At 50.0% G+C, this 18,399-nt stretch overlaps 2 protein-coding genes, 1 non-coding gene and 1 pseudogene across 3 annotated transcripts; 1 reads left to right on the top strand and 3 right to left on the bottom strand.

Moving 5' to 3' along the window:
• Nucleotides 1–318: 318 nt before the first annotated feature.
• Nucleotides 319–1,857, bottom strand: LOC123116700 (probable aldo-keto reductase 2; annotated as a pseudogene).
• A 1,104-nt stretch (nucleotides 1,858–2,961) lies between these two features.
• Nucleotides 2,962–6,292, bottom strand: LOC123116699 (protein MCM10 homolog). The gene is made up of 9 exons (XM_044537623.1): nucleotides 5,820–6,292; nucleotides 5,495–5,732; nucleotides 5,265–5,389; nucleotides 4,570–4,603; nucleotides 4,434–4,483; nucleotides 4,196–4,330; nucleotides 3,779–3,843; nucleotides 3,443–3,545; nucleotides 2,962–3,355 (listed from the first exon to the last, which is right to left on the bottom strand). The coding sequence occupies exons 1-9, from the start codon at nucleotides 6,200–6,202 to the stop codon at nucleotides 3,193–3,195; spliced, it is 1,296 nt and encodes a 431-aa protein (XP_044393558.1). The 5' UTR covers nucleotides 6,203–6,292; the 3' UTR covers nucleotides 2,962–3,192.
• Nucleotides 6,293–6,390: 98 nt separating this feature from the next.
• TRNAP-UGG (transfer RNA proline (anticodon UGG)) lies at nucleotides 6,391–6,462 on the top strand. Its single transcript has one exon. It is a non-coding gene; the product is annotated as a tRNA-Pro (tRNA).
• A 2,340-nt stretch (nucleotides 6,463–8,802) lies between these two features.
• LOC123112887 (beta-galactosidase 12) lies at nucleotides 8,803–14,236 on the bottom strand. The gene is made up of 18 exons (XM_044533986.1): nucleotides 13,879–14,236; nucleotides 13,695–13,807; nucleotides 13,476–13,542; nucleotides 13,281–13,373; nucleotides 13,046–13,189; nucleotides 12,704–12,795; nucleotides 12,117–12,222; nucleotides 11,929–12,013; nucleotides 11,712–11,830; nucleotides 11,425–11,592; nucleotides 11,141–11,322; nucleotides 10,904–11,013; nucleotides 10,688–10,797; nucleotides 10,472–10,579; nucleotides 10,260–10,361; nucleotides 10,019–10,164; nucleotides 9,583–9,928; nucleotides 8,803–9,465 (listed from the first exon to the last, which is right to left on the bottom strand). Exons 1-18 carry the CDS (start codon nucleotides 14,173–14,175, stop codon nucleotides 9,334–9,336), a joined length of 2,520 nt encoding a protein of 839 aa, XP_044389921.1. The 5' UTR covers nucleotides 14,176–14,236; the 3' UTR covers nucleotides 8,803–9,333.
• Nucleotides 14,237–18,399: the final 4,163 nt, after the last annotated feature.

The following is an 18,399-nucleotide window of genomic DNA, read 5'->3' as shown; positions in this document are numbered from 1 at the left end:
TTCAACAATCTCGGAGCAACTGGGTGGTTCGGATAAAGGGGTTATATGAGTTGGGAGTTATTTTGCATTCGGACTTGCCTCCCCGTTGTCCCAGGGCCCTTTTTAACAGATGGACGTAACTTACTCACCACCACAACAGATGGTACTCCGTACATTATTTCCAGAGTCCATTCATACATCGGATCACGGTATTTCCCGGGATACAACATGAATAATCAAGCAAACACACACACACACACACACACACACACACACACACACACACACACACACACACACACACACACACACACACACACACACACACACACACACACACACACATTCCAATGGTACGAGAAATTAAGAAACAAGCAACACTTTTATTCCGGTTCCCACGAAAAGTTGTCACTCGGCCTTCCAGGATGAAATGGGAGGGGTCTCGGAATCCTTCCAAGTGTTCATGAAGTCATGGCAGCGATCGCCCGCAACATCCGCCAACGCATAGGACTCAAGCTCGGCCATCTCCTCTAGGGTGAGCTTCACGGACAGCACCGCCACATTCTGGTTGAAGTTGTCGACCTTTGTGGTTCCTGGTATGGGGCACACATCGTTCCCCTGGTGGTGAACCCAGGCAAGTGCGAGCTGCGACGCTGTGCACCCCTTCCTCGCCGCCATCGTGCTAACCCGCTCAAATACCATGGTGTTCTTCTCAAGGTTTTCAGCTTGAAATCTTGGCAAGTCCTGAATAAATGTGTTGAGCATTGTTGGGTTAGAAACTTAGAACAGAAGTAATAGTCTCAAAATCAAGATTTCTTGTGCAAAGAGAAGGATTTGTCAAATACACGAGAACGAAGTAGGCAGACATGCTTATATAACAAACCTTGCGGAAGTCTTGTTCAGACAGCGTGTCGACCAGCTTTGGCCCACTAGAGAAGAACCCTCTGCCCAACGGGCTGTACGCCACAATTCCAATGCCAAGTTCCCTGAGATTATGAGCAGGAACAAAATTCATACGATTGGGAAACAAAAAATGATCTTGAGATGTCATGATTGAGCATGAAAATGTACGTACCTGCAAGTAGGGATTATGTCTTCCTCGACGTCTCTCGACCACAGCGACCACTCTAGCTGGACGGCGGTTATGGGATGAACCGCGTGCGCTCTTCAGATGGTCGACGCCGATGCTTCGGACAGCCCAATGTATTTTATCTTCCCCTCTTCAACCAATTTCTTGAGTTCACCCATCTATGGATGCCAAACGTGTAAATTTCTCTCATTGATAGTGTTTGTAGTACTCCCTCCGTCTCATCATAATATAAAGAGCGACAACGCTCTTATATCATCGGACGGAGGGAGGGAGTATACGGATGAGCGTCACCGTGGTGTATTTGGTCAACGCTCGTTGGTCTGACTAGTCAACGGGATTGGGTTGAACTCAGGTTGACTCACTCACCGTGACCTCGATGGGCACGCTGACGTCGACGCCGTGCTGGTAGTAGAGGTCGATGCAGCCGACGCCGAGGCGCTCGAGGCTGCCCTCGCACGCTGCGCGCACGTACGCCGGGTCGCCGCGGATCGCCCGCGCGCCGTCGGCGCCGGCGAGGATACCGAACTTGGTCGCCAGCTGCACCTTGTCCCTCACCCCGCCCTGCAGCGCCTTCCCGAGGAGGAGCTCGTTGGTGTGCGGGCCGTAGATGTCGGAGGTGTCGAGGAGGGTGACGCCGGCGGCGACGGCGTGGTGGATGAGCGCGACCATGTCGGGCTCGGGCTTGGGCGGCCCATGCATCCCAGCCCCAGCGCCGACACCTCCAGCCCCTGCGAGCCCAGCTTCATCCGCGGCACCACCACCGCTGTCGTCGCCGGAGCAGCAGCCATTGCAGGTTCCGGAGTCGGAAGGCTAATCGGCTCTGCACTCGAGTGCTCAGCCACTGTACTGGATTAGATAGTTGAGTGAACTGGGGAGGATTACACCTTCCACCTTAATTTATAGTGCTAGCAGGGCACTGCGGCGTCAGGGGTTAGGTCACGCTGCGGCTGCTAAGCACCGTCCTATCTTAACTATTTGTGCCGCAGGTTGTTGCTCTGCAACTTTAATAATGGCGGCTCCGCATTGTTCGCTCCCCATCGTGCATACAATATATACAACATTGCAAAAGGTACGGAGAAGTTCGAGTGTTTCTATCAATATATGTTCATCCAGTTCTCCTGATTGGGGATTTAATATTGAGGAAAGTGGGGTTGGTGACTAATGGGCATCATTAGCAGGTAGCATTATCTTCCAGCTCCACCAAGCCGTCTTGTTATTACTTAAGAGCATCTCCAAGATGCGCTAAATAAGTTGCGCGCCTGAAAAACGGCTTTTTAGCGTGCCCGACTGAACCGGCAGCTCCAGCAGGCGCGCAATAATCACGCGCACATTAAAAATCACTCCACGCGCCGAACAGAACTGCATCGCGCACTGCTTTTTTCGAGTTTCCGCTACCGCGTTGTACAGCAACTCGCCCGCACGAATGTCCACTAACCGTCGGATCTGAAATATCCACTCGCGCGCGCACCTTCCCCATCTTCTCCGGCGACCCGTCGGCGCTTCCTCCCACCGATCCCCACCGCGCGCGCCACTTCCCCCTCTTCCCACCAAAATATAAAACGTTTTTTAGGCTAAATTAGTACGGAAGGAGTATATCACAAAAGATGTTGCTAAGTCTAAAGCGTTTCTGCAATGTCTTCTGTTTCTCCAAGTCATCATTAGTACGGATTTGCTATAATACACTGGGCATACTTCTTTTGTTGTTGTGGGGGTGCATTTTGATTCTAGCAGTAAAAATCTGCAACTCTGCTGCCTTTTACATGCTGAATTGCCGAGGCTGGGTCTACGGCTTTGGTTATCTCACCGTTCAGTCGTCAGCCTTTGACAAGATCACGCAAGGCACTGAATCTGAATCCATATCATCTCGTCCAACGTCCAATTACAGGGCAACAGAAAACATTCGCCCCTGGTATATTTCAGAATTCCCAAACCTTAAACAGGGAATCAAGTATGCATACATAGGCGCCTCGGCCTCAACTACTCCCTATGCTGTCGCTGTGGAAGGGCGGCCGCGGCAATCCCGTAGGCCTTCATTGTGTGCTCCTTCTGGTGTACATTTACAGCCTCTTGAAAAGAAAGCAGCAAGCCGCTTGGCCATGGAGCCAGACAAGCTAGGCCATCAGCTAGCGTCGCAGCACTATGTTGATCTCGTCGTCGTCCGAGCTGCCTATGTCCAGCTCGATCGTGTTCCCCGAAGGGTTGTTCACCTTTCTCCTCTTGGCCTCTTGTTCCTGCTTCTGCGAGGCCGGTTTGGGCGCTCCTACCTTGGCGCCAGAAGATGCCGGCCTGCACATAAATCAAGGTCGTTCGGTTGAAAAGAATTGCTCCATGGAGCGGTGAAGGCTACAAACCCAGGGGCATGCTGCGGCTCACCTTCTGCCTGAGCTCAGCTTCTCCGAGAGGGTGCTCCAGGTCGACATCGGCTTCTGTACAACTGTCGAAGTACTGTTGCTCACGAGATTCGGTTCCGTGCCGCCTGGTCAATGCAGAAGGTAGATCAGTTTCCATTGCGAGGTGACAGCAGCAAATTTTGCAGTGTGTAGGTTTTTTTTCTTTATCGAAAGTGAGGTTGGAACCCCCGGCCTCTGCATCAATGTGATGAACACAATCATTTTTATTAAAGTTGATCTAAGGCAGTTGCATTGTGTAGATGAAACTTGCATCAAACTACTACAGCTACAAATGAAATGTGGGGAATGTGTTTTTTACCTGTGACATGGGAGAGGAACCTTATACCCTGAGAGTTGTTCTTAGTGGTCACTTTATCTGCATTACTGCAACGAAATGTCGGAATTAAGGAACAACATACTTAGCATCACAAGTGCCTCCATTTCATGCTATTACAAGGATTGATGCACTTTCAGCCATTAGTCTGTCAACATATGCTAGAGGACCCTTTTAGACCTCACATTTGGACAGTACAATGGTTTATGGAATAATTAACACTAGTATATGTGTATTTCACAGTTCAGGCTATCGTTTTGTGCATGGTAGAAGTTTATGTTCGTCAGAGGATATAAGGAGAAAAGATGAACAAACACAAGTGCTTAAAACACCTTAAAGCCCCTGATTGTAAACACACATAATATCTACCGAATAAAGAATTATTTTGACCTAAAACAATACCTTAAAGCCCTTTTTAACCCATCGACTGACATTAGTTTCAGTGGACGTGTTGGATTTCTTGGATCGGAACGCTCTGAGGGAGGCTTGACCATGTAAATCCCATTGGAACGAAGTTTGGAAGCAAACTGGAAGTTTCTGAAGAATTAAAAAAATGTACAGAATCATATGGATATGGTCGATGAGGAACCATTCGGGAATACAAGAGAAGCTATGATTGTTCTTTTTGGGATTCACTTACCCACCCTTAAGCTCCACTCTGCCAGTAGAGTACTTCTGTGATGATGTGTTCTGCCAATAGGAAACACACATAATTAATCCACATTGCATGCCTATCTGCTTCAGATGCAAAATAGGGAGTTATTAATGTTCCATACCGAACAATGATATTTGCAGTATGGTCCCTTGCGCCTAAAAAGGAACAGGGCATGTTCAGGGTCAGAAACAGCATTTATCTAAACCACATGTACATCTGTTCTTTTGGCGTTAGCCATAATGTAAATGAAATGCTGTGAAATTGGCTCTCCAAAAAAGCATAGCACCATGTGAATTTGATAACAATTTGCTTCCACTGTTGAAAATTTCTTATCTAAAAGCAACATTCATCATGCAGCAACAACAGCAATACCACTATTTCTTTAGGAGGTTGTACGGTGCCACTGTTTCTTTAGGAGTTTGTCACCAAGTCACAGTTCATGTCCTAGATAATCATATCGGAAAATCCATACAAATAACCCATTGAACCCTTGATTGGTGCGAATCGATCATGGTCGTTGACCAGAAAGACAATGTGCATACCGCCAATCTATGATATGGTTGCCATGACCTTCACACCTTGACCAGGGTCTGAGCATTAGTCCATAAGAGGCAACGTGTGTCCAAATGGACTTTATTTTATTTTTCAGTCTTAGCACTCCCGATAGGTGTTAATATCTCAGAGGAGATGACCACAGGATTTCCTAAGTGTCCAAGTACAGTCAGTAGTTTCTTGTTTCTACATCTTCCTGGGTCTTATTGGCAGTGTGCAACAGTTTTTCAGAGACAATCTCATCATTCAGGAAGAAGTACATACTTGTTTGTGGCCATGGTGCAGGCCATCCCATCTTTCCTCGTCCCTTTGCAGATGCTGAAATCCGCCGAGATACCCATCTTAATCATCTGCCCCACTGAGCCAACGCTCACCGAGAACCCTTGCCCCTGCAAGAACATCGTCCACCAACAATGAATCAATTCAGCATACACCCTCAAGGCATCAGTTGATCCACCCAATATAGGAAAGAAAAATGTGAGCAAGCATAGTACCCCCTTGTCCATGCGGACGTTGCCGTTGAACAGCGCGAAGACGTCGCCGACGGCGCCGCCGGAGTAGTGGGTGTGGGCGTCCCCGAAGAGGAACACCGACACCTCGGAGTCGTCCAGCGCGCCCATCTTCCAGATGCTGTAGTCCTTCCCCTGCGCGCTCACCCGCTTCGTGCCCTTGTCCAGCACCACGCCGGCGGTCGCCCAGCAGCCCGAGAAGAAGTCCCCGCCGGCCAGGCTCCTGCCCCCTCAAATCGATGAGTTTCCGAGTACAAATGTCCATTTCTAAGAGAGAGAAGGGGGGGGGGGGGGGGGGGGGGGTCCGTACTTGAACGCGGAGATGCGGACGAATCGGATGTCGGCGAAGCGGTTGGCGATCTCGAGCGGCGAGACGGCCATGTGCTTGATGCGGAGGCCGGAGTAGGTATCGACGAGGGTTTGGCTGGATTTGGGGAGCTTGGGGCGGCTGGGGCCCGAGCCGGAGGTGGAGGCCGGGACGGCCTCGATGTAGTCCTTGACGGCGTCGCGGAAGACGGACATGTCGGTGCCGCCCGGGCGCGCCACGGCCCTCGGGGGCGTGAAGGCGCCGTAGCCAGCGGCGGCGGAGGCGGCGGGGCGCGAGGGGGAGGACGGAGGGGTCTCGAGGACGGCCTGGTCGCCGTCCTCGTCCAGCGACAGGAGCAGGTCCAGGTCGTCGCCGGCGTCCGCCATGACTGCGGCGAGGTGCGTAGGGTGGAACAATTGGAATCTGTGTGTGCCGCAGAGAGAGAGAGAAACGCGATTTACCGGCGGCGAGGGAGGCGGGAAACCTAAGAATTTGGGGGGAAGTATTGGAGGGAAAAGCGAATGGCAACGCCCGTCCACAATATAATATTTCTTATGCCGAGGTTGCCATCGAAGGGCGTTTGGTCTAGTGGTATGATTCTCGCTTTGGGTGCGAGAGGTCGCGAGTTCGATTCTCGCAACGCCCCATTTTTCTGAAAAATAATATTTTTTGCCTTTGCCTTCCATTGCGTCATCAGGTTGAATACAAGAAGCAAAGCATTTGCAATTCAAATTTTGAAAACGCGACCGTCGGTGGGAAATTAAACAAAAAAAAACGTCAATAAGTTACAAAATATCTCAAAAGAAATTATATGTGGAAGGAAATACTCTTGAACTCTTTTTCTCTTTCTCGATGCGACAAGTTGCTCACCTAAGGGCATCTCCAACAGCAACCCGTAAATTTGCTCCGGCATCCGTCCGCGGGCGCGGGTGCGGAAGGACGCCATCCAACGCTAGCCGCATACATTTTGACAACAACTCGAACTAACCGGCCGAAATTCGATCAAATTGTGTGAATTGATATAAACAATGACGGATTTCATTACATTTACATCAACTAAGCGGAGCTCGTCCGGCTAGGTCTAAATGGTCGTCGACGCCCCCTCCCCATGTCCGGCCATGAACCAAGAGAACTGAAGTTTCGACTTTTCCAACTCCGCCTCGGCGCTCTCCGGCTCTGCCTCTGTAACCTCGGCGTCCTGAGCCATAGGAAGCGAAGCTGTCCGCCTCTCCATCAACGCCAAGCGGCTAATCGGCCGACGATGTTCAGCCCACCAAGCTTGGCGTCGACGGGAGGGGAGGAGCGGTGGCCTTCCTAGGACCCCGAGTGGCGGCGACCTTGCTGCCGGGGCGCCCGTGGACGTGCCGGCTTCATGGTCGTCGTGACGGGGCGCGGACTAGGCGATGTCCTCCGCCTCGTCATCGGTCTCACCGAACACCGCCTTGCTTGCGTCGTCACTCTTCTTGTAGGCGGCTGCCACCTCCGCCACCCGCTGGCGGTACCACCAGCAGGCGAGGCGGATCTCATGGGCGGAGCAGCAGGACTCGAGCAGCGCCTCCTACTCCACCAGGTCCGCGTCTGGCGTGATAGCCCTGCGAGCGGCGAGTTGCTCCTCCGTCTGCACGTGCTCCTGCAGGAGGTGGTGTTGTAGGCGGCGTCGCCCTGTGCTTCCCGGAACTGCTCCTCCCGCTCCTCTCCCGCACCATGTCCATGTAATAGGCACGAGCCTCGCCGATGGTCATGGCGCAATGCACCAGTGAGGGTGGCGCCGGTACTCGACCGCAGCGTCCTCCATTGGGACGTCATCGTCCTCTGGGTGCCTGCCGGCCAGCCAGCCGGTAGCAATGGCGGCCATGTCCTTCTTCTGGTCCGACGTAAGCCCGCCCCAGAGAGCTTTGGCGGGGGACGAATCCGTGGTGGGAGTGTTGCGGAGAGGGATCAGAGGTGGGTGATTGGGCTATAGCCGGGGCACCGTTTTTTTAGCAATGGTGGGTGGGAGAGGAACGGGCGGCTGGCGCCGGAGGAAACACCTCGGCAACCGCGTGCCATCAATGTGGGTGGCAAATAGACAGACGGGCAACCGTCATGTCGTTTGAGTACGCAGTAGTCGCCTGCACCGCGAAGTGCCGCGGGCGGCGCTCTGGGACGGCGCGCTGCTTCAATGTCGTCGCCAGTGAGCGGTCGCGTCCGCTCTGGCCTGGCATGAATGCAGCCGCTGGCGCTCTGGAGTGGCGCAACCCAAAAATACGCGGGAGAGGGGAGGGGTCTTTGGTGGGCCATGATGGTCAGAAGCGGGCGTGGATCCGTCCGCACTCCCGCAAAGCCCCTTCCCCCATGTTGTCTCCGGTTTGCGGGAGAAATCACGTCCGGGCCGCTCCACGGACCGATACAAGCCCGCATTGGATAGCTTCCGTGGTCCTGACAGCGCGGTCCGGACGGATGTGGGCAGTTGCGGGTCCGCGTGGGAGATGCCCTAAACCATTGCTTCAAAACAAGCTAGAGTTTCATCTTCCATTGGGAAGAGCCACATGGACTTACAACTGCGTAATATTTACATCAAGCAGGGGGAGTTGAAAACAGAAAGGTTTATGCAATGGGAGTTCTAGAATCTATAGGCTTCGAAGGGAATTTTGAATGTTCAATCAGCTGAAAATATTCGTTGAAAACCACACTCATGGCAAAAACACTGAAAACTGAAAAACCAAGTTCAGAAAGTTCCAGATGATAATAAAAAAAATCAATATGTTGAGAAGTTGATTTCTACAAATGCTAATCAATCACATTCGTGAGCATGAAAAACAATCAACAGATAAATAAACGATAGGACCAGAAAAAACCCCTATCCATGTTTGAATCTGTTGTTGTTTTCATAACTCACAAATACATCGAGTTTGAGCTTGAAATTTCACTTGAGTATAGAATGTAGACGAATTTGCATTACAAAAAATGTCCATACGGTCCAAAAGAGGACCGGCGACCACTATCATTGTGATAATGGAACAAGAGATATGCATTACAAATTGTTTAACTTACATACAGCTGCATCAGAAATTTGGCAATATAAACTTGTCACTCTTGTCAAGATGAGATGTACAAATCAAGCAGCAGAAGGCTTGAGGATGCCCCACAAACATGATAAAACATTTACAGGACATCGTCATGGAATTATTCTATCCACTCGGTCAGCACAACTGTTCTTTTGCACCAAATTTGGAGTTCGCTAAACTATCCCTCGTGGTTATTCAGCACCTACTGTGATGGTTAACATGAAACAGCACAGAACAGCAACAAAAGAAGAAAGAGGTGAGGAAAGGAAAATACATCTTCGAGCCGATCGGCGCCCAGCAGTTTCATTCACATTTACGTATCGATTCCCTACGATCCAGATCAAGCACGCACGCCTCAACGAAGCTATAATCACAACAAGCGACACACAATGCACCGACGCGAGTTCGAAACCAAACGGGATGAAGAGACAGTGAGTGCAGGAGCCCAGAGAAGGTGTCGATCTCTCTATTTATTCTGGATCGCCCTTTTTGTGGCACCTCACTTGCACCGCCAGTGTGGCCATCGTCGTGGGGCAGTTGATGTCCGCACCGTAAAACGTGTGCAGCACTGGCAGCACGCACCCCTTCTTGCCGAGGCATTCCTGTGCATATACTCCAGAGATCAACCGGCAACCATAGGCAGAAATAAACAAAATGTGATCCAGGATAAGCTACAGTATTACATATGATGCGCATTGTTAAGGGGGGAATGCCTGTACCTTCTCGACGATATCCTTCGCATTGGGAGTGTGGCAGGTGCCTGTAGTGAAGTTGGCGCATGACCCCACCGGGTTGCCGAAGCTGGCAAAGACTACCTCCTGGATGGTCTTCTTCGGGGGGCAGTTCAAGAATCCCCGAGTGTTGTGGTCTTCGGCTATGAGCTTGATCTGGCCTCCATGCTCGTCCCATGGCTTTATCTGCGCAGGGTTGTGCTCCGAGATGAACACGCAGATGTCATCTCTCCTCACTGTCTGGATGAGTATGCCTTCCGGCTTGCCAAGCTCCTCCTCAAATACAACCAATAGGTTGTTCTTGGATTTCAAAAATGGCCGTGGAATATGGTACCTAAAAGGAAAATTAATAAGTTGAAGAGTGAAAATACATTTTGTAGGCCAATGAAGGAATGGGTTGTTCAGCAGCGCAGAACTTGCATACACTGCCTGGGAAGCGACTTTGCCAGGAGTTATGAATGACGTCCAGTAGCGACCCATGCCTTCACCGTTCACGTATATCATACCCTTGCACATAGAAGTCATGTCAAGGACAACAGGATCGTCCCCGTCTGGCTCGTCAAAGTACCTCTGACATGACATGAAACAGACAGTGATACTGAGAGTTGGAAACTAAGATTGAAGAGACTGAATGTATGATGATCCTTTTCGTGGCCCCGGCTTACCTTGTACCAGGTGACAGCCTGTCCACTCACGGCCGGTACCCACTTAACAGCGCCCATGCCTTTCTCCGTGTAAATCTCCTTCGCCTCACCCTCCAATTTGGCCTGGTTAAAACAAGCATGGAGGTGATCATTTCTTAGTATATCAGTGCATTATGCCTTGAGGAGCGAAAGTGTATACTTTTCTCAAATATACCAAGCGCAATAGCATGTACCTTATGGCCCCAGCCATTGACTTGCAAATCTAAGGTTCCCGTGTTGAGTCCCTGTATTGTGCAATCCTGAATGCCACCCTTTAGTTCAACGAGTTCACCACCACTGTCCTGCAAACAAGAGCAAAATGTGCAAATTGAACTATGACTGCTCAGGATTCCGTGTGCAACCACCACCTAGCTAGCCAGCTAGGGCCTGAAACACTTAGATATTATTACCTTCATTCCCATGGATGATGACAGTATCGCGACATGGTTGACACCTAATCTTAGATTAATGGGTCTGTCAAACGTGAAACCCTTCTCTTTCTTGGTTCCATGACCATTCCCTGCATTCATGGTGGTTATGAGGTCTCTTTTTAGTACAATAGTTAGTGCTTGCAATTGGTATCTGCTTTTGGCTAGACAAGATTATTACAGAGTTGGACATGTTACCTGCAAAGGCATCATTGACAAATGCTACCAATGCATGTGAATTGCTTTTGACTGCAAGCACAGGCCGGATGTCACCCCTGATGGGCAAATCATCTGCCTCCAAGCGAAAGCTGCACGGTTGTTGTAAACAAACACAAATAGTGAATTCACCATTTTGCTACCTGTGGGAAAATATGAAGTATAAATGCTCATAATACTGAGCTGAAATGAAGGTGTGATGAAATTAAGAAACAACACCTTGTAGTGTACCACAAATAGTCACTTTGGTCTTTGGTCTGGTTATACTGCTCCAAGGGTTCCTTGTTCCTGATATTAGTTTGTTTATACCTCGGAATCACCTCTGAGAACATCTCCCAAACATTGTTCTTGGTCGCCTTCTCGGCTTTATGGAATGACCTTTCACTATGTTGAACAAACACCTAGCATAACATATGCATAACACAAGTCAGGAATGTATGCTCTTTATCACCACTGAAGCAATGTCCTTACTAATTAGATGCAAGTGCATACGGTGCACATACTCTCTTTGTGTTGTACACCACATGCTTGCAGTCTGCAAGGAGGGAAACTGAGCGGCTCGGAATGTAGTACTTCTCCCCTCGGAAAACCACAGTTCCATCCTCCCCTGTATTGTTGTTGGAGAGGAAAGCCAAGCATAGCTTTTCCTCAGGAATCTCGAAGTTGCGTGCCTGCACGTGCAGGAAACTAATCAGACCAGAAGAAAATTGACTGTTCAATAACAGAACACTGTCACACAGAACATCCCAAGTTTTTTCGTGCAGAAATGATGGAAGCAGCTGTTCCCAACCTCATACCCCACACCCAATAGCTCGAATGATTGTTTCCCCTCAAGGAAAGCTCTGCTGTATGACTTGATTACATTGTGCAGGTCCCTGAGATGCCCATATTTGGGCGCCTTCGGCATACCTGGATGAGTACATTGACCGAATAACTGATTGTTAGACACAATCGAGGCAACAGATGGAACCAGGAAAGCTTGAAATGTACAATTGAGCCAATCTAACCGTATTCATCAATGGGACCTTCATCATAATATCCAGTCAACACATAGGAAGCACCCGTCCTTCCAAAATTTGTTCCACCATAATACTGTTCAAAACAAGTTACCATGCAACTCCATGAAAAGTTCTAGTATTTTCTCTGTGGCGATTTGAATGCATATCATTGCAAAAATGCAAATGGATAAGCATACCATGTAGTAATTTACCAATGTCCCACCCTTGGCAAAAAAACGTAACACGGAATATGCAATGTCCTCTGCTGAACGCTGAGCTAAATCATTACCGAATGCTCTGAACCTGTGTATTCCAAGAAGTTACTCTTCATATTAATGTAAAAAAAAATTACTTGATGATAGATAGCATGTCTCTTATGATTTCCACTACCAAAATGTTCAGTATGGTGGTATCACTGTAAGGGAAATATGTTGTAAATATTTGGTTAATGACACATAAGATATCATAGTATGGCAGTATCATCTTTAGAGGAATAAGTTGAAAATATTTTGCGTGATCCACTCTCAACATTATAATGGTAATTTCTTTTTCTTTTTTGACGCGTCAACGGCGAGCTTACGCCTGCCTGAACCATGTGTCCCCACATGTTCAGTATGGTGGTATCACTGTAATGGTAATTTCACATAAAGTGTACGCAAATGCAGTTAATATGTTTGGATGATAAAAAAGTTGACGGGTGCAACATCTTCCTTTCCATAAGCATCAATGACATACCAATTTTGGAAAACAAGTAGAATGTTGAGTATGAAAAACTTGAACTTACTGTGCAGTCCAGTTCTCAGTCCAAAGGCGGGGTTTATTTTCGTCTTTCATTATCCATGTGTCCCCACAGTGCCTTCCGTTGCAGGTAGGAATCTAGTGAGAGCGAGGCACATATTAAGAGATGGAGACAAGGGAATACACTCTGGATCAAACATTCTCATTTACAATAGTTGTTCAAATCTACAGCCTGTTTGGGGCGCAGGGTTTCCAGAAAAGCGGTTCAACTTTTACAGGATCTCAATTCCCTTCTCAAATGGGGCCTTGATTAAAAAAATTGATGTGTTTTTACCATTTATAATAGCATGCCTTAAGATGTTCACCACATGTTTGGTAAAAGAGTTACCACTACACCAGGAGCCGTAGATTGCTTGCACATTATCCATGGGACTCCAATGTTGGTGCTAATGGCCATTTCACCAGCCCATTCAAGGTACTTGTCACCTTCAGTTATATGATCCTTTTTAATATTTCCATACTCATTCTCGATCTGTGAAATTTGCACGGCGCATGAATAACGGGCATGCAATAAACAGATGTAGGTATAACATCATCATATATACAGGTAGAATTTTACTGACCTGGGCTAGAATAACGTGCCCTCCTTGAGATGCGAACATATTCTCATCCTTCAACATTTGCACTATGAATCTCACAAACTTCTCCATTTCTCTCTGCATTACAAAACACCGGCGGTCATCTGTCTAAACTCTTGGTACAAATGCACATACACCTACCAGGCTCTTGCAACCATGTGAGTGATTGATTGCCATTACCTTGTAAGGCTCGTTGTTGGCGCGGAATATTATGTGTGGAATCTCCCTGAGCCAATAGGGCAATGCACTGAAGGGAAAACAAACAGAAGCAGCCACATGAGACGAGCATACACACCAGGATTGCATTGCATTGCAGACCATAAAATTGGCCAATCTGCATCTGGCCACATTATTACAATTAAAAGTAAAAGTGAAACATATTTTGGCAGATTAACAGACCCGTGATTCCATTCTCCCTGGATGAATGGGCCGATGCGCACGATGGCGTACATGCCGAAGCTCTGGACCAGCTTGAGGAACTTGATCATGTCGTTCCTGCCTTCGAAATTGTACTGCGGTGCATGCAACGGGTGAGCTGCATGTGTTTTGTTTTGCGGCGGCGGCGGAGTGTGTGCGTGCGTACCTTGCCGGGCTCGGGCTCGTGGGCGTTCCAGAAGACGTAGGTCTCGATGGTGTTGAGGCCGCCTTCCTTGGCGGTCTTGAGCAGCCTGGGCCACATCTGCGGGGTGCTGCGCGGGTAGTGGATGGCGCCGGAGAAGAAGAGCTCCCGCCTGCCATCGATCATGAGGGAGTACCTGTCGTAGGTGACGGTCGTCCCCTTCTTCGTCAAGTTCCACTTGGGCCTGGTCGCCTCCGCCGCGCCCGCGAGGAGCGCGGCGGCCACGGCCACGGCCAGAACGAGCGCCGCGGCGGCGGTCATGTGGGCCAGCGAGGTGGGGGGGAGGGGGATGTGGGGACGGGGAGTAGGGGTGGCCACACTAGCGAGGGGCCGCGGGAGGAGGGCGACGCTTTGAAGGGTGGGGCCCCGGGGGGCGTTGCGCGGGAGCGGCCGCCCGGCATTGCGGCGGTGGCGAGCGGTGGCGAGCGGCTGCGAGGGCCGGGGATCGCGGCGGTTTCTTTTTCTTCCTCTTTTCGTTGACTTTCGTTTTTCTCACTCCTGCCGTCTAGTACTGTAAGCCACACATTCCCATTCCCATTCCCATCTAAAGAAACACTCGCTCCGCAGGACTTTCTCAACTAAATATTCTCTCCATTCTCCGTGTTGAAAATAACTCATCCCATTATTTCTTCAAAATGCACATCCAAGCTATATTTCCTTTCAATAAGTGATTCATCCAAAGTCCTAAATTCGACTGGCCTGCCTGCGTGGTGCTTTGACCGCAGCCACATCGACAGGGTCATGCGGCGGGAGATTTCCCATGTCTGCCGGTTGGGCATTTTTGCATCGCCCCTCGTAAGATGCCTGCTTTTCATTCCCCAGTCCCTAGGTCTTCTCCCCCACCGCCTTTTGGTAATGGCGAAGATCAGAGTCAATGGCGCCGTGTCAAGGAACCATAATTAACGAGGGTTTCTTTAGCGTGGTCTGCACAGACTTTTCAGGTCTATTCTTGGGTTCCTCTGTCATCAAGGTATTAGGTATTACACACCCCACACATTGAAGACATTGGCATGCTGAGAAGCACTTGCACTTGCTTTGTCAAGGCGTGGTCCATGATATCATTCGGTAAACTGGTGGTGTGTATGCGAGCACCGTCATGAAGATAACAACGACATCTTGGCAGATCAGGGCAGTTTTGCAGATGTCGCCCCGTAAAAAGTCAAAGGAGACAGAGACGGAGACAGAGGCGCGGGAGAAGAAGGGCAAAAAAGTAAAGGAAGAGGATTATTGCCCCCCTTCTTGCATCACCTTAAGTCCGGCTGAGATTGATCAATTATTCAAGTGCCTTACCAGAATAAAGTTAGTTTCGGTTACTGTGGGAAGATAAGCAGATTTCTAGACACGAAGAAGAAAAGGTTCAGTGGGATGAAGTCCCATGACTGTCATTTGATGATGACGCAGATACTACCTATTGCCCTCAGAGGGATAATGGACAAGCACGTCTGTGACACGCTTATTGGTCTCTGCAACTTTTACGTCATCTCTCGAAAGTCGATCAGCGTGAAGCAGCTCCGAAGGCTGCAAGAAGAGATTGTTGTGATACTAAATGAGCTTGAGATGTACTTCCCGCCCGCGTTCTTTGACGTCATGGTGCATCTGTGTGTCCATATTGTGGACAACATAATAGACCCGAGGCCATCATTCCCGCACAACATGATGCCGTTCGAGAGGATGAAAGGGATCATCAAAGTATTCATTCGTAACATGTCCCGTCCAGATGGAAGCATCATCCAGGGCTATCTGACACAAGAGCGCATCTATTTCTGCGAGAATTTTCTATATGGTGCAGACCGGCTGCCTGGTGTTGGTTTGCCCATTAAGAAGCACGTTGGGAGGCTCGAAGGAGAAGGTCACTCCAACGGTCGCAGGGAACTGCATGTGGCCTACTCAGATCGACGCAACGACTTTGATAGAGCAAACATGGTAGTGCTACATGATACATCTCCGTCGTATCTATAATTTTTGATTGTTTCATGCCAATATTATACAACTTTATACACTTTTGGCAAAAATTTATATGATTTATTTGGACTAACCTATTGATCCAGTGCCCAGTGCTAGTTCCTGTTTGTTGCATGTTTTTTTGTTTCATAGAAATCCATATCAAACGAAGTCCAAACGCGATAAAAATTTACGGAGAATTATTTTAGAATATTTATGATTTTTGGGAGGTGGAATCAACGCAAATAGGGGCCCACAGTGGAAAAAAAGGAAGGCGTTAAGAGACACTCCTGGCCGAACCTCTGATCGACCCAAGATGACCAAGGCATCCCGACAAGGCCTGCCAAGACCTGCAGAGGCCAAACCACCTCACCGACCACTCCACCACGACTCACGTCGTCGATCAGTGTGGTGTCAAGCCGCAAAGTGATTAAGTGGCAGCCATTCGCCACATGGCAGCCCCTTTCTACCAGAAACCCACCGATGACACACGTCCTATGACGTGTCGGACGAGCAGGCGTGGAGCTGACAAGATAGCCCGACAAGCCTTGCCGGGCAACCGACGACATGACATTAAGCGGCGCATTAAATGCACCTTGTCAGCCTACAAAGTTAGGTATGATAGGACTATTTGCTATCTTATCAGTGTCTAATGACTGATTTGCCACTGTGGTGACCCCTTAATCTAACAAGGAGCTGAAGAAGTACACTGGGCGCTGCACCACTTTCTTCCTAGCCACGTCCTTGGGGTTGCCCTTGTTGCCGTGCTCACTATTGTCCTGAACCTTATCTGACTCTGCCGGTCTCTATTCATTCTCTGCTTCATCCACTTCTCGCTGTGCCACCAAGGATGCACTGACCACTTGGTTGGTTGTCGCTAGGTATAGCAGCAACGGCTCCTAGGGTTTGGGAGTAACCAAGGTAGGCACAGAAGATAGGTAGGCCTTTAACTCTTGCAAAGCTGCATCTGCTTCTAGGGTCCACTTCATAGGACCTTCTGTCGGTGCAACAAACCCTGGGTCTGTTACCCTGACTGTCCACAAGCATAGGATCAAGATTGAAGCACCAATCCAAGACAAGGTACAAGAAACTAAGAGGTTCGAAGGACCAACAAGCATATCAGAGAGACCAGGGCCAAGCCAGGGAAGCAAGATATCGTCGAGAAAGGCCTCCCTTGCCAGGCAGGCGAGCACGGCAAGGGGCGAGGCCACCCCCAAGAGAAGATGACCAAGGCGTCCCGGCAGGGCCTGCCGGGACCTGCAAAGGCCAAACCGCCTCATCAACCACTCCACCATGACTCACGTCGTCGATCAGTACGGTATCAAGCCGCGGAGTGATTAAGTGGCAGCCATTCGCCACATGGCAATCTCTTTCTACCAGAAAACCCATAGATGACACCCGTCCTATGACGTGTCGGATGAGCAGGCGTGGAGCTGGCAAGATAGCCCAGCAAGCCTTGCCGGGCAACCAGCGACATGACATTAAGCGGCGCATCAAATGCACCCCGTCATCCTGCGAAGTTAGGTATGATAGCACTATTTGCTATCTTATCAGTGTCTAATTACTGATTTTCCACTGTGGTGACCCCTTAATCTATAAAAGGAGGCCCATGGCAACGGTAGAAGGGGTTCGGGAGGTTAGAAGGTTGGATAACTCACACCCCCGTACGCACGTAGTCGCCGCCGCCCTGAGGCAACCCTTGCCGGGCAAGTGTACTACGCTCCACCCTGGTCCCATAGGTGGCCGTGGTTTCCTGCGACATCTTTGGCGCGCCAGGTAGGGGGAATGCTTGCGCGAACCTGAAGGCGTGAGTAATGTATGTCATCTTCATCACCATCTGCATCTTCGACGACGCCATCGACCATGGTGCCCAAGAAGAAACTAGCTCCTTCGGCTCATCCATCCACCTCGAAGGCTCCACAGCCTGCGGCCTCCAATGCTGCGGGGGCACGGAGACGCATGAGGACACAAACGCTATCGGGGATGTGGTCGGAGCAGGCGACACCGCCACCACTTCTCCTGCGGCCGACGCTGGAGCAGGAGGCACTGGTGAAGAGCAGCACCAACAACACTTTGACAACCATGCTTCGCTCACTAACGGGCACAGCCGTCATGATGGCGCTTAGTCTAGGGCGAACCGTCGCCCTCCGGCCGTCCCTATCACAGGTGCGACCGCTGCGCGTGCGCTTTCCCCGGGTGGGTCGACCGAGTTGTTGCGCCCAACGGAGCCACTGGCCCTCGAGCGCCTTCGCCTCACCATCCTGCTGTCTAGGTGGCTGCACCGCAATAGCAAGGGCACAGTGCTGCCGCCACTGGCTCCTTCAGGAGCCGAGCGATGGCGCGATCGACTTCATCATCATTTATGCCAAGAACAGCCTCGGAGCCCATGGCGCGGGCTCAGCTGATGCTAAGGTTTCCGCCAGCGGCCGAGCAGATGGACGAATGGTGTGCTACCATCCAAAGTCTGCCCGGGTTCGTCGAAGCCGAGGGCTCACTGTGAGCTGGCCCGCCACAGCCTCCCCAAGCGATGGCTCATGATGCTGC

This window comes from Triticum aestivum, chromosome 5B, assembly GCF_018294505.1.
Source record: "Triticum aestivum cultivar Chinese Spring chromosome 5B, IWGSC CS RefSeq v2.1, whole genome shotgun sequence".
NCBI classification, from domain to species: Eukaryota; Viridiplantae; Streptophyta; class Magnoliopsida; order Poales; family Poaceae; genus Triticum; species Triticum aestivum.
This window is presented reverse-complemented; position numbering and strand designations above follow the sequence as displayed.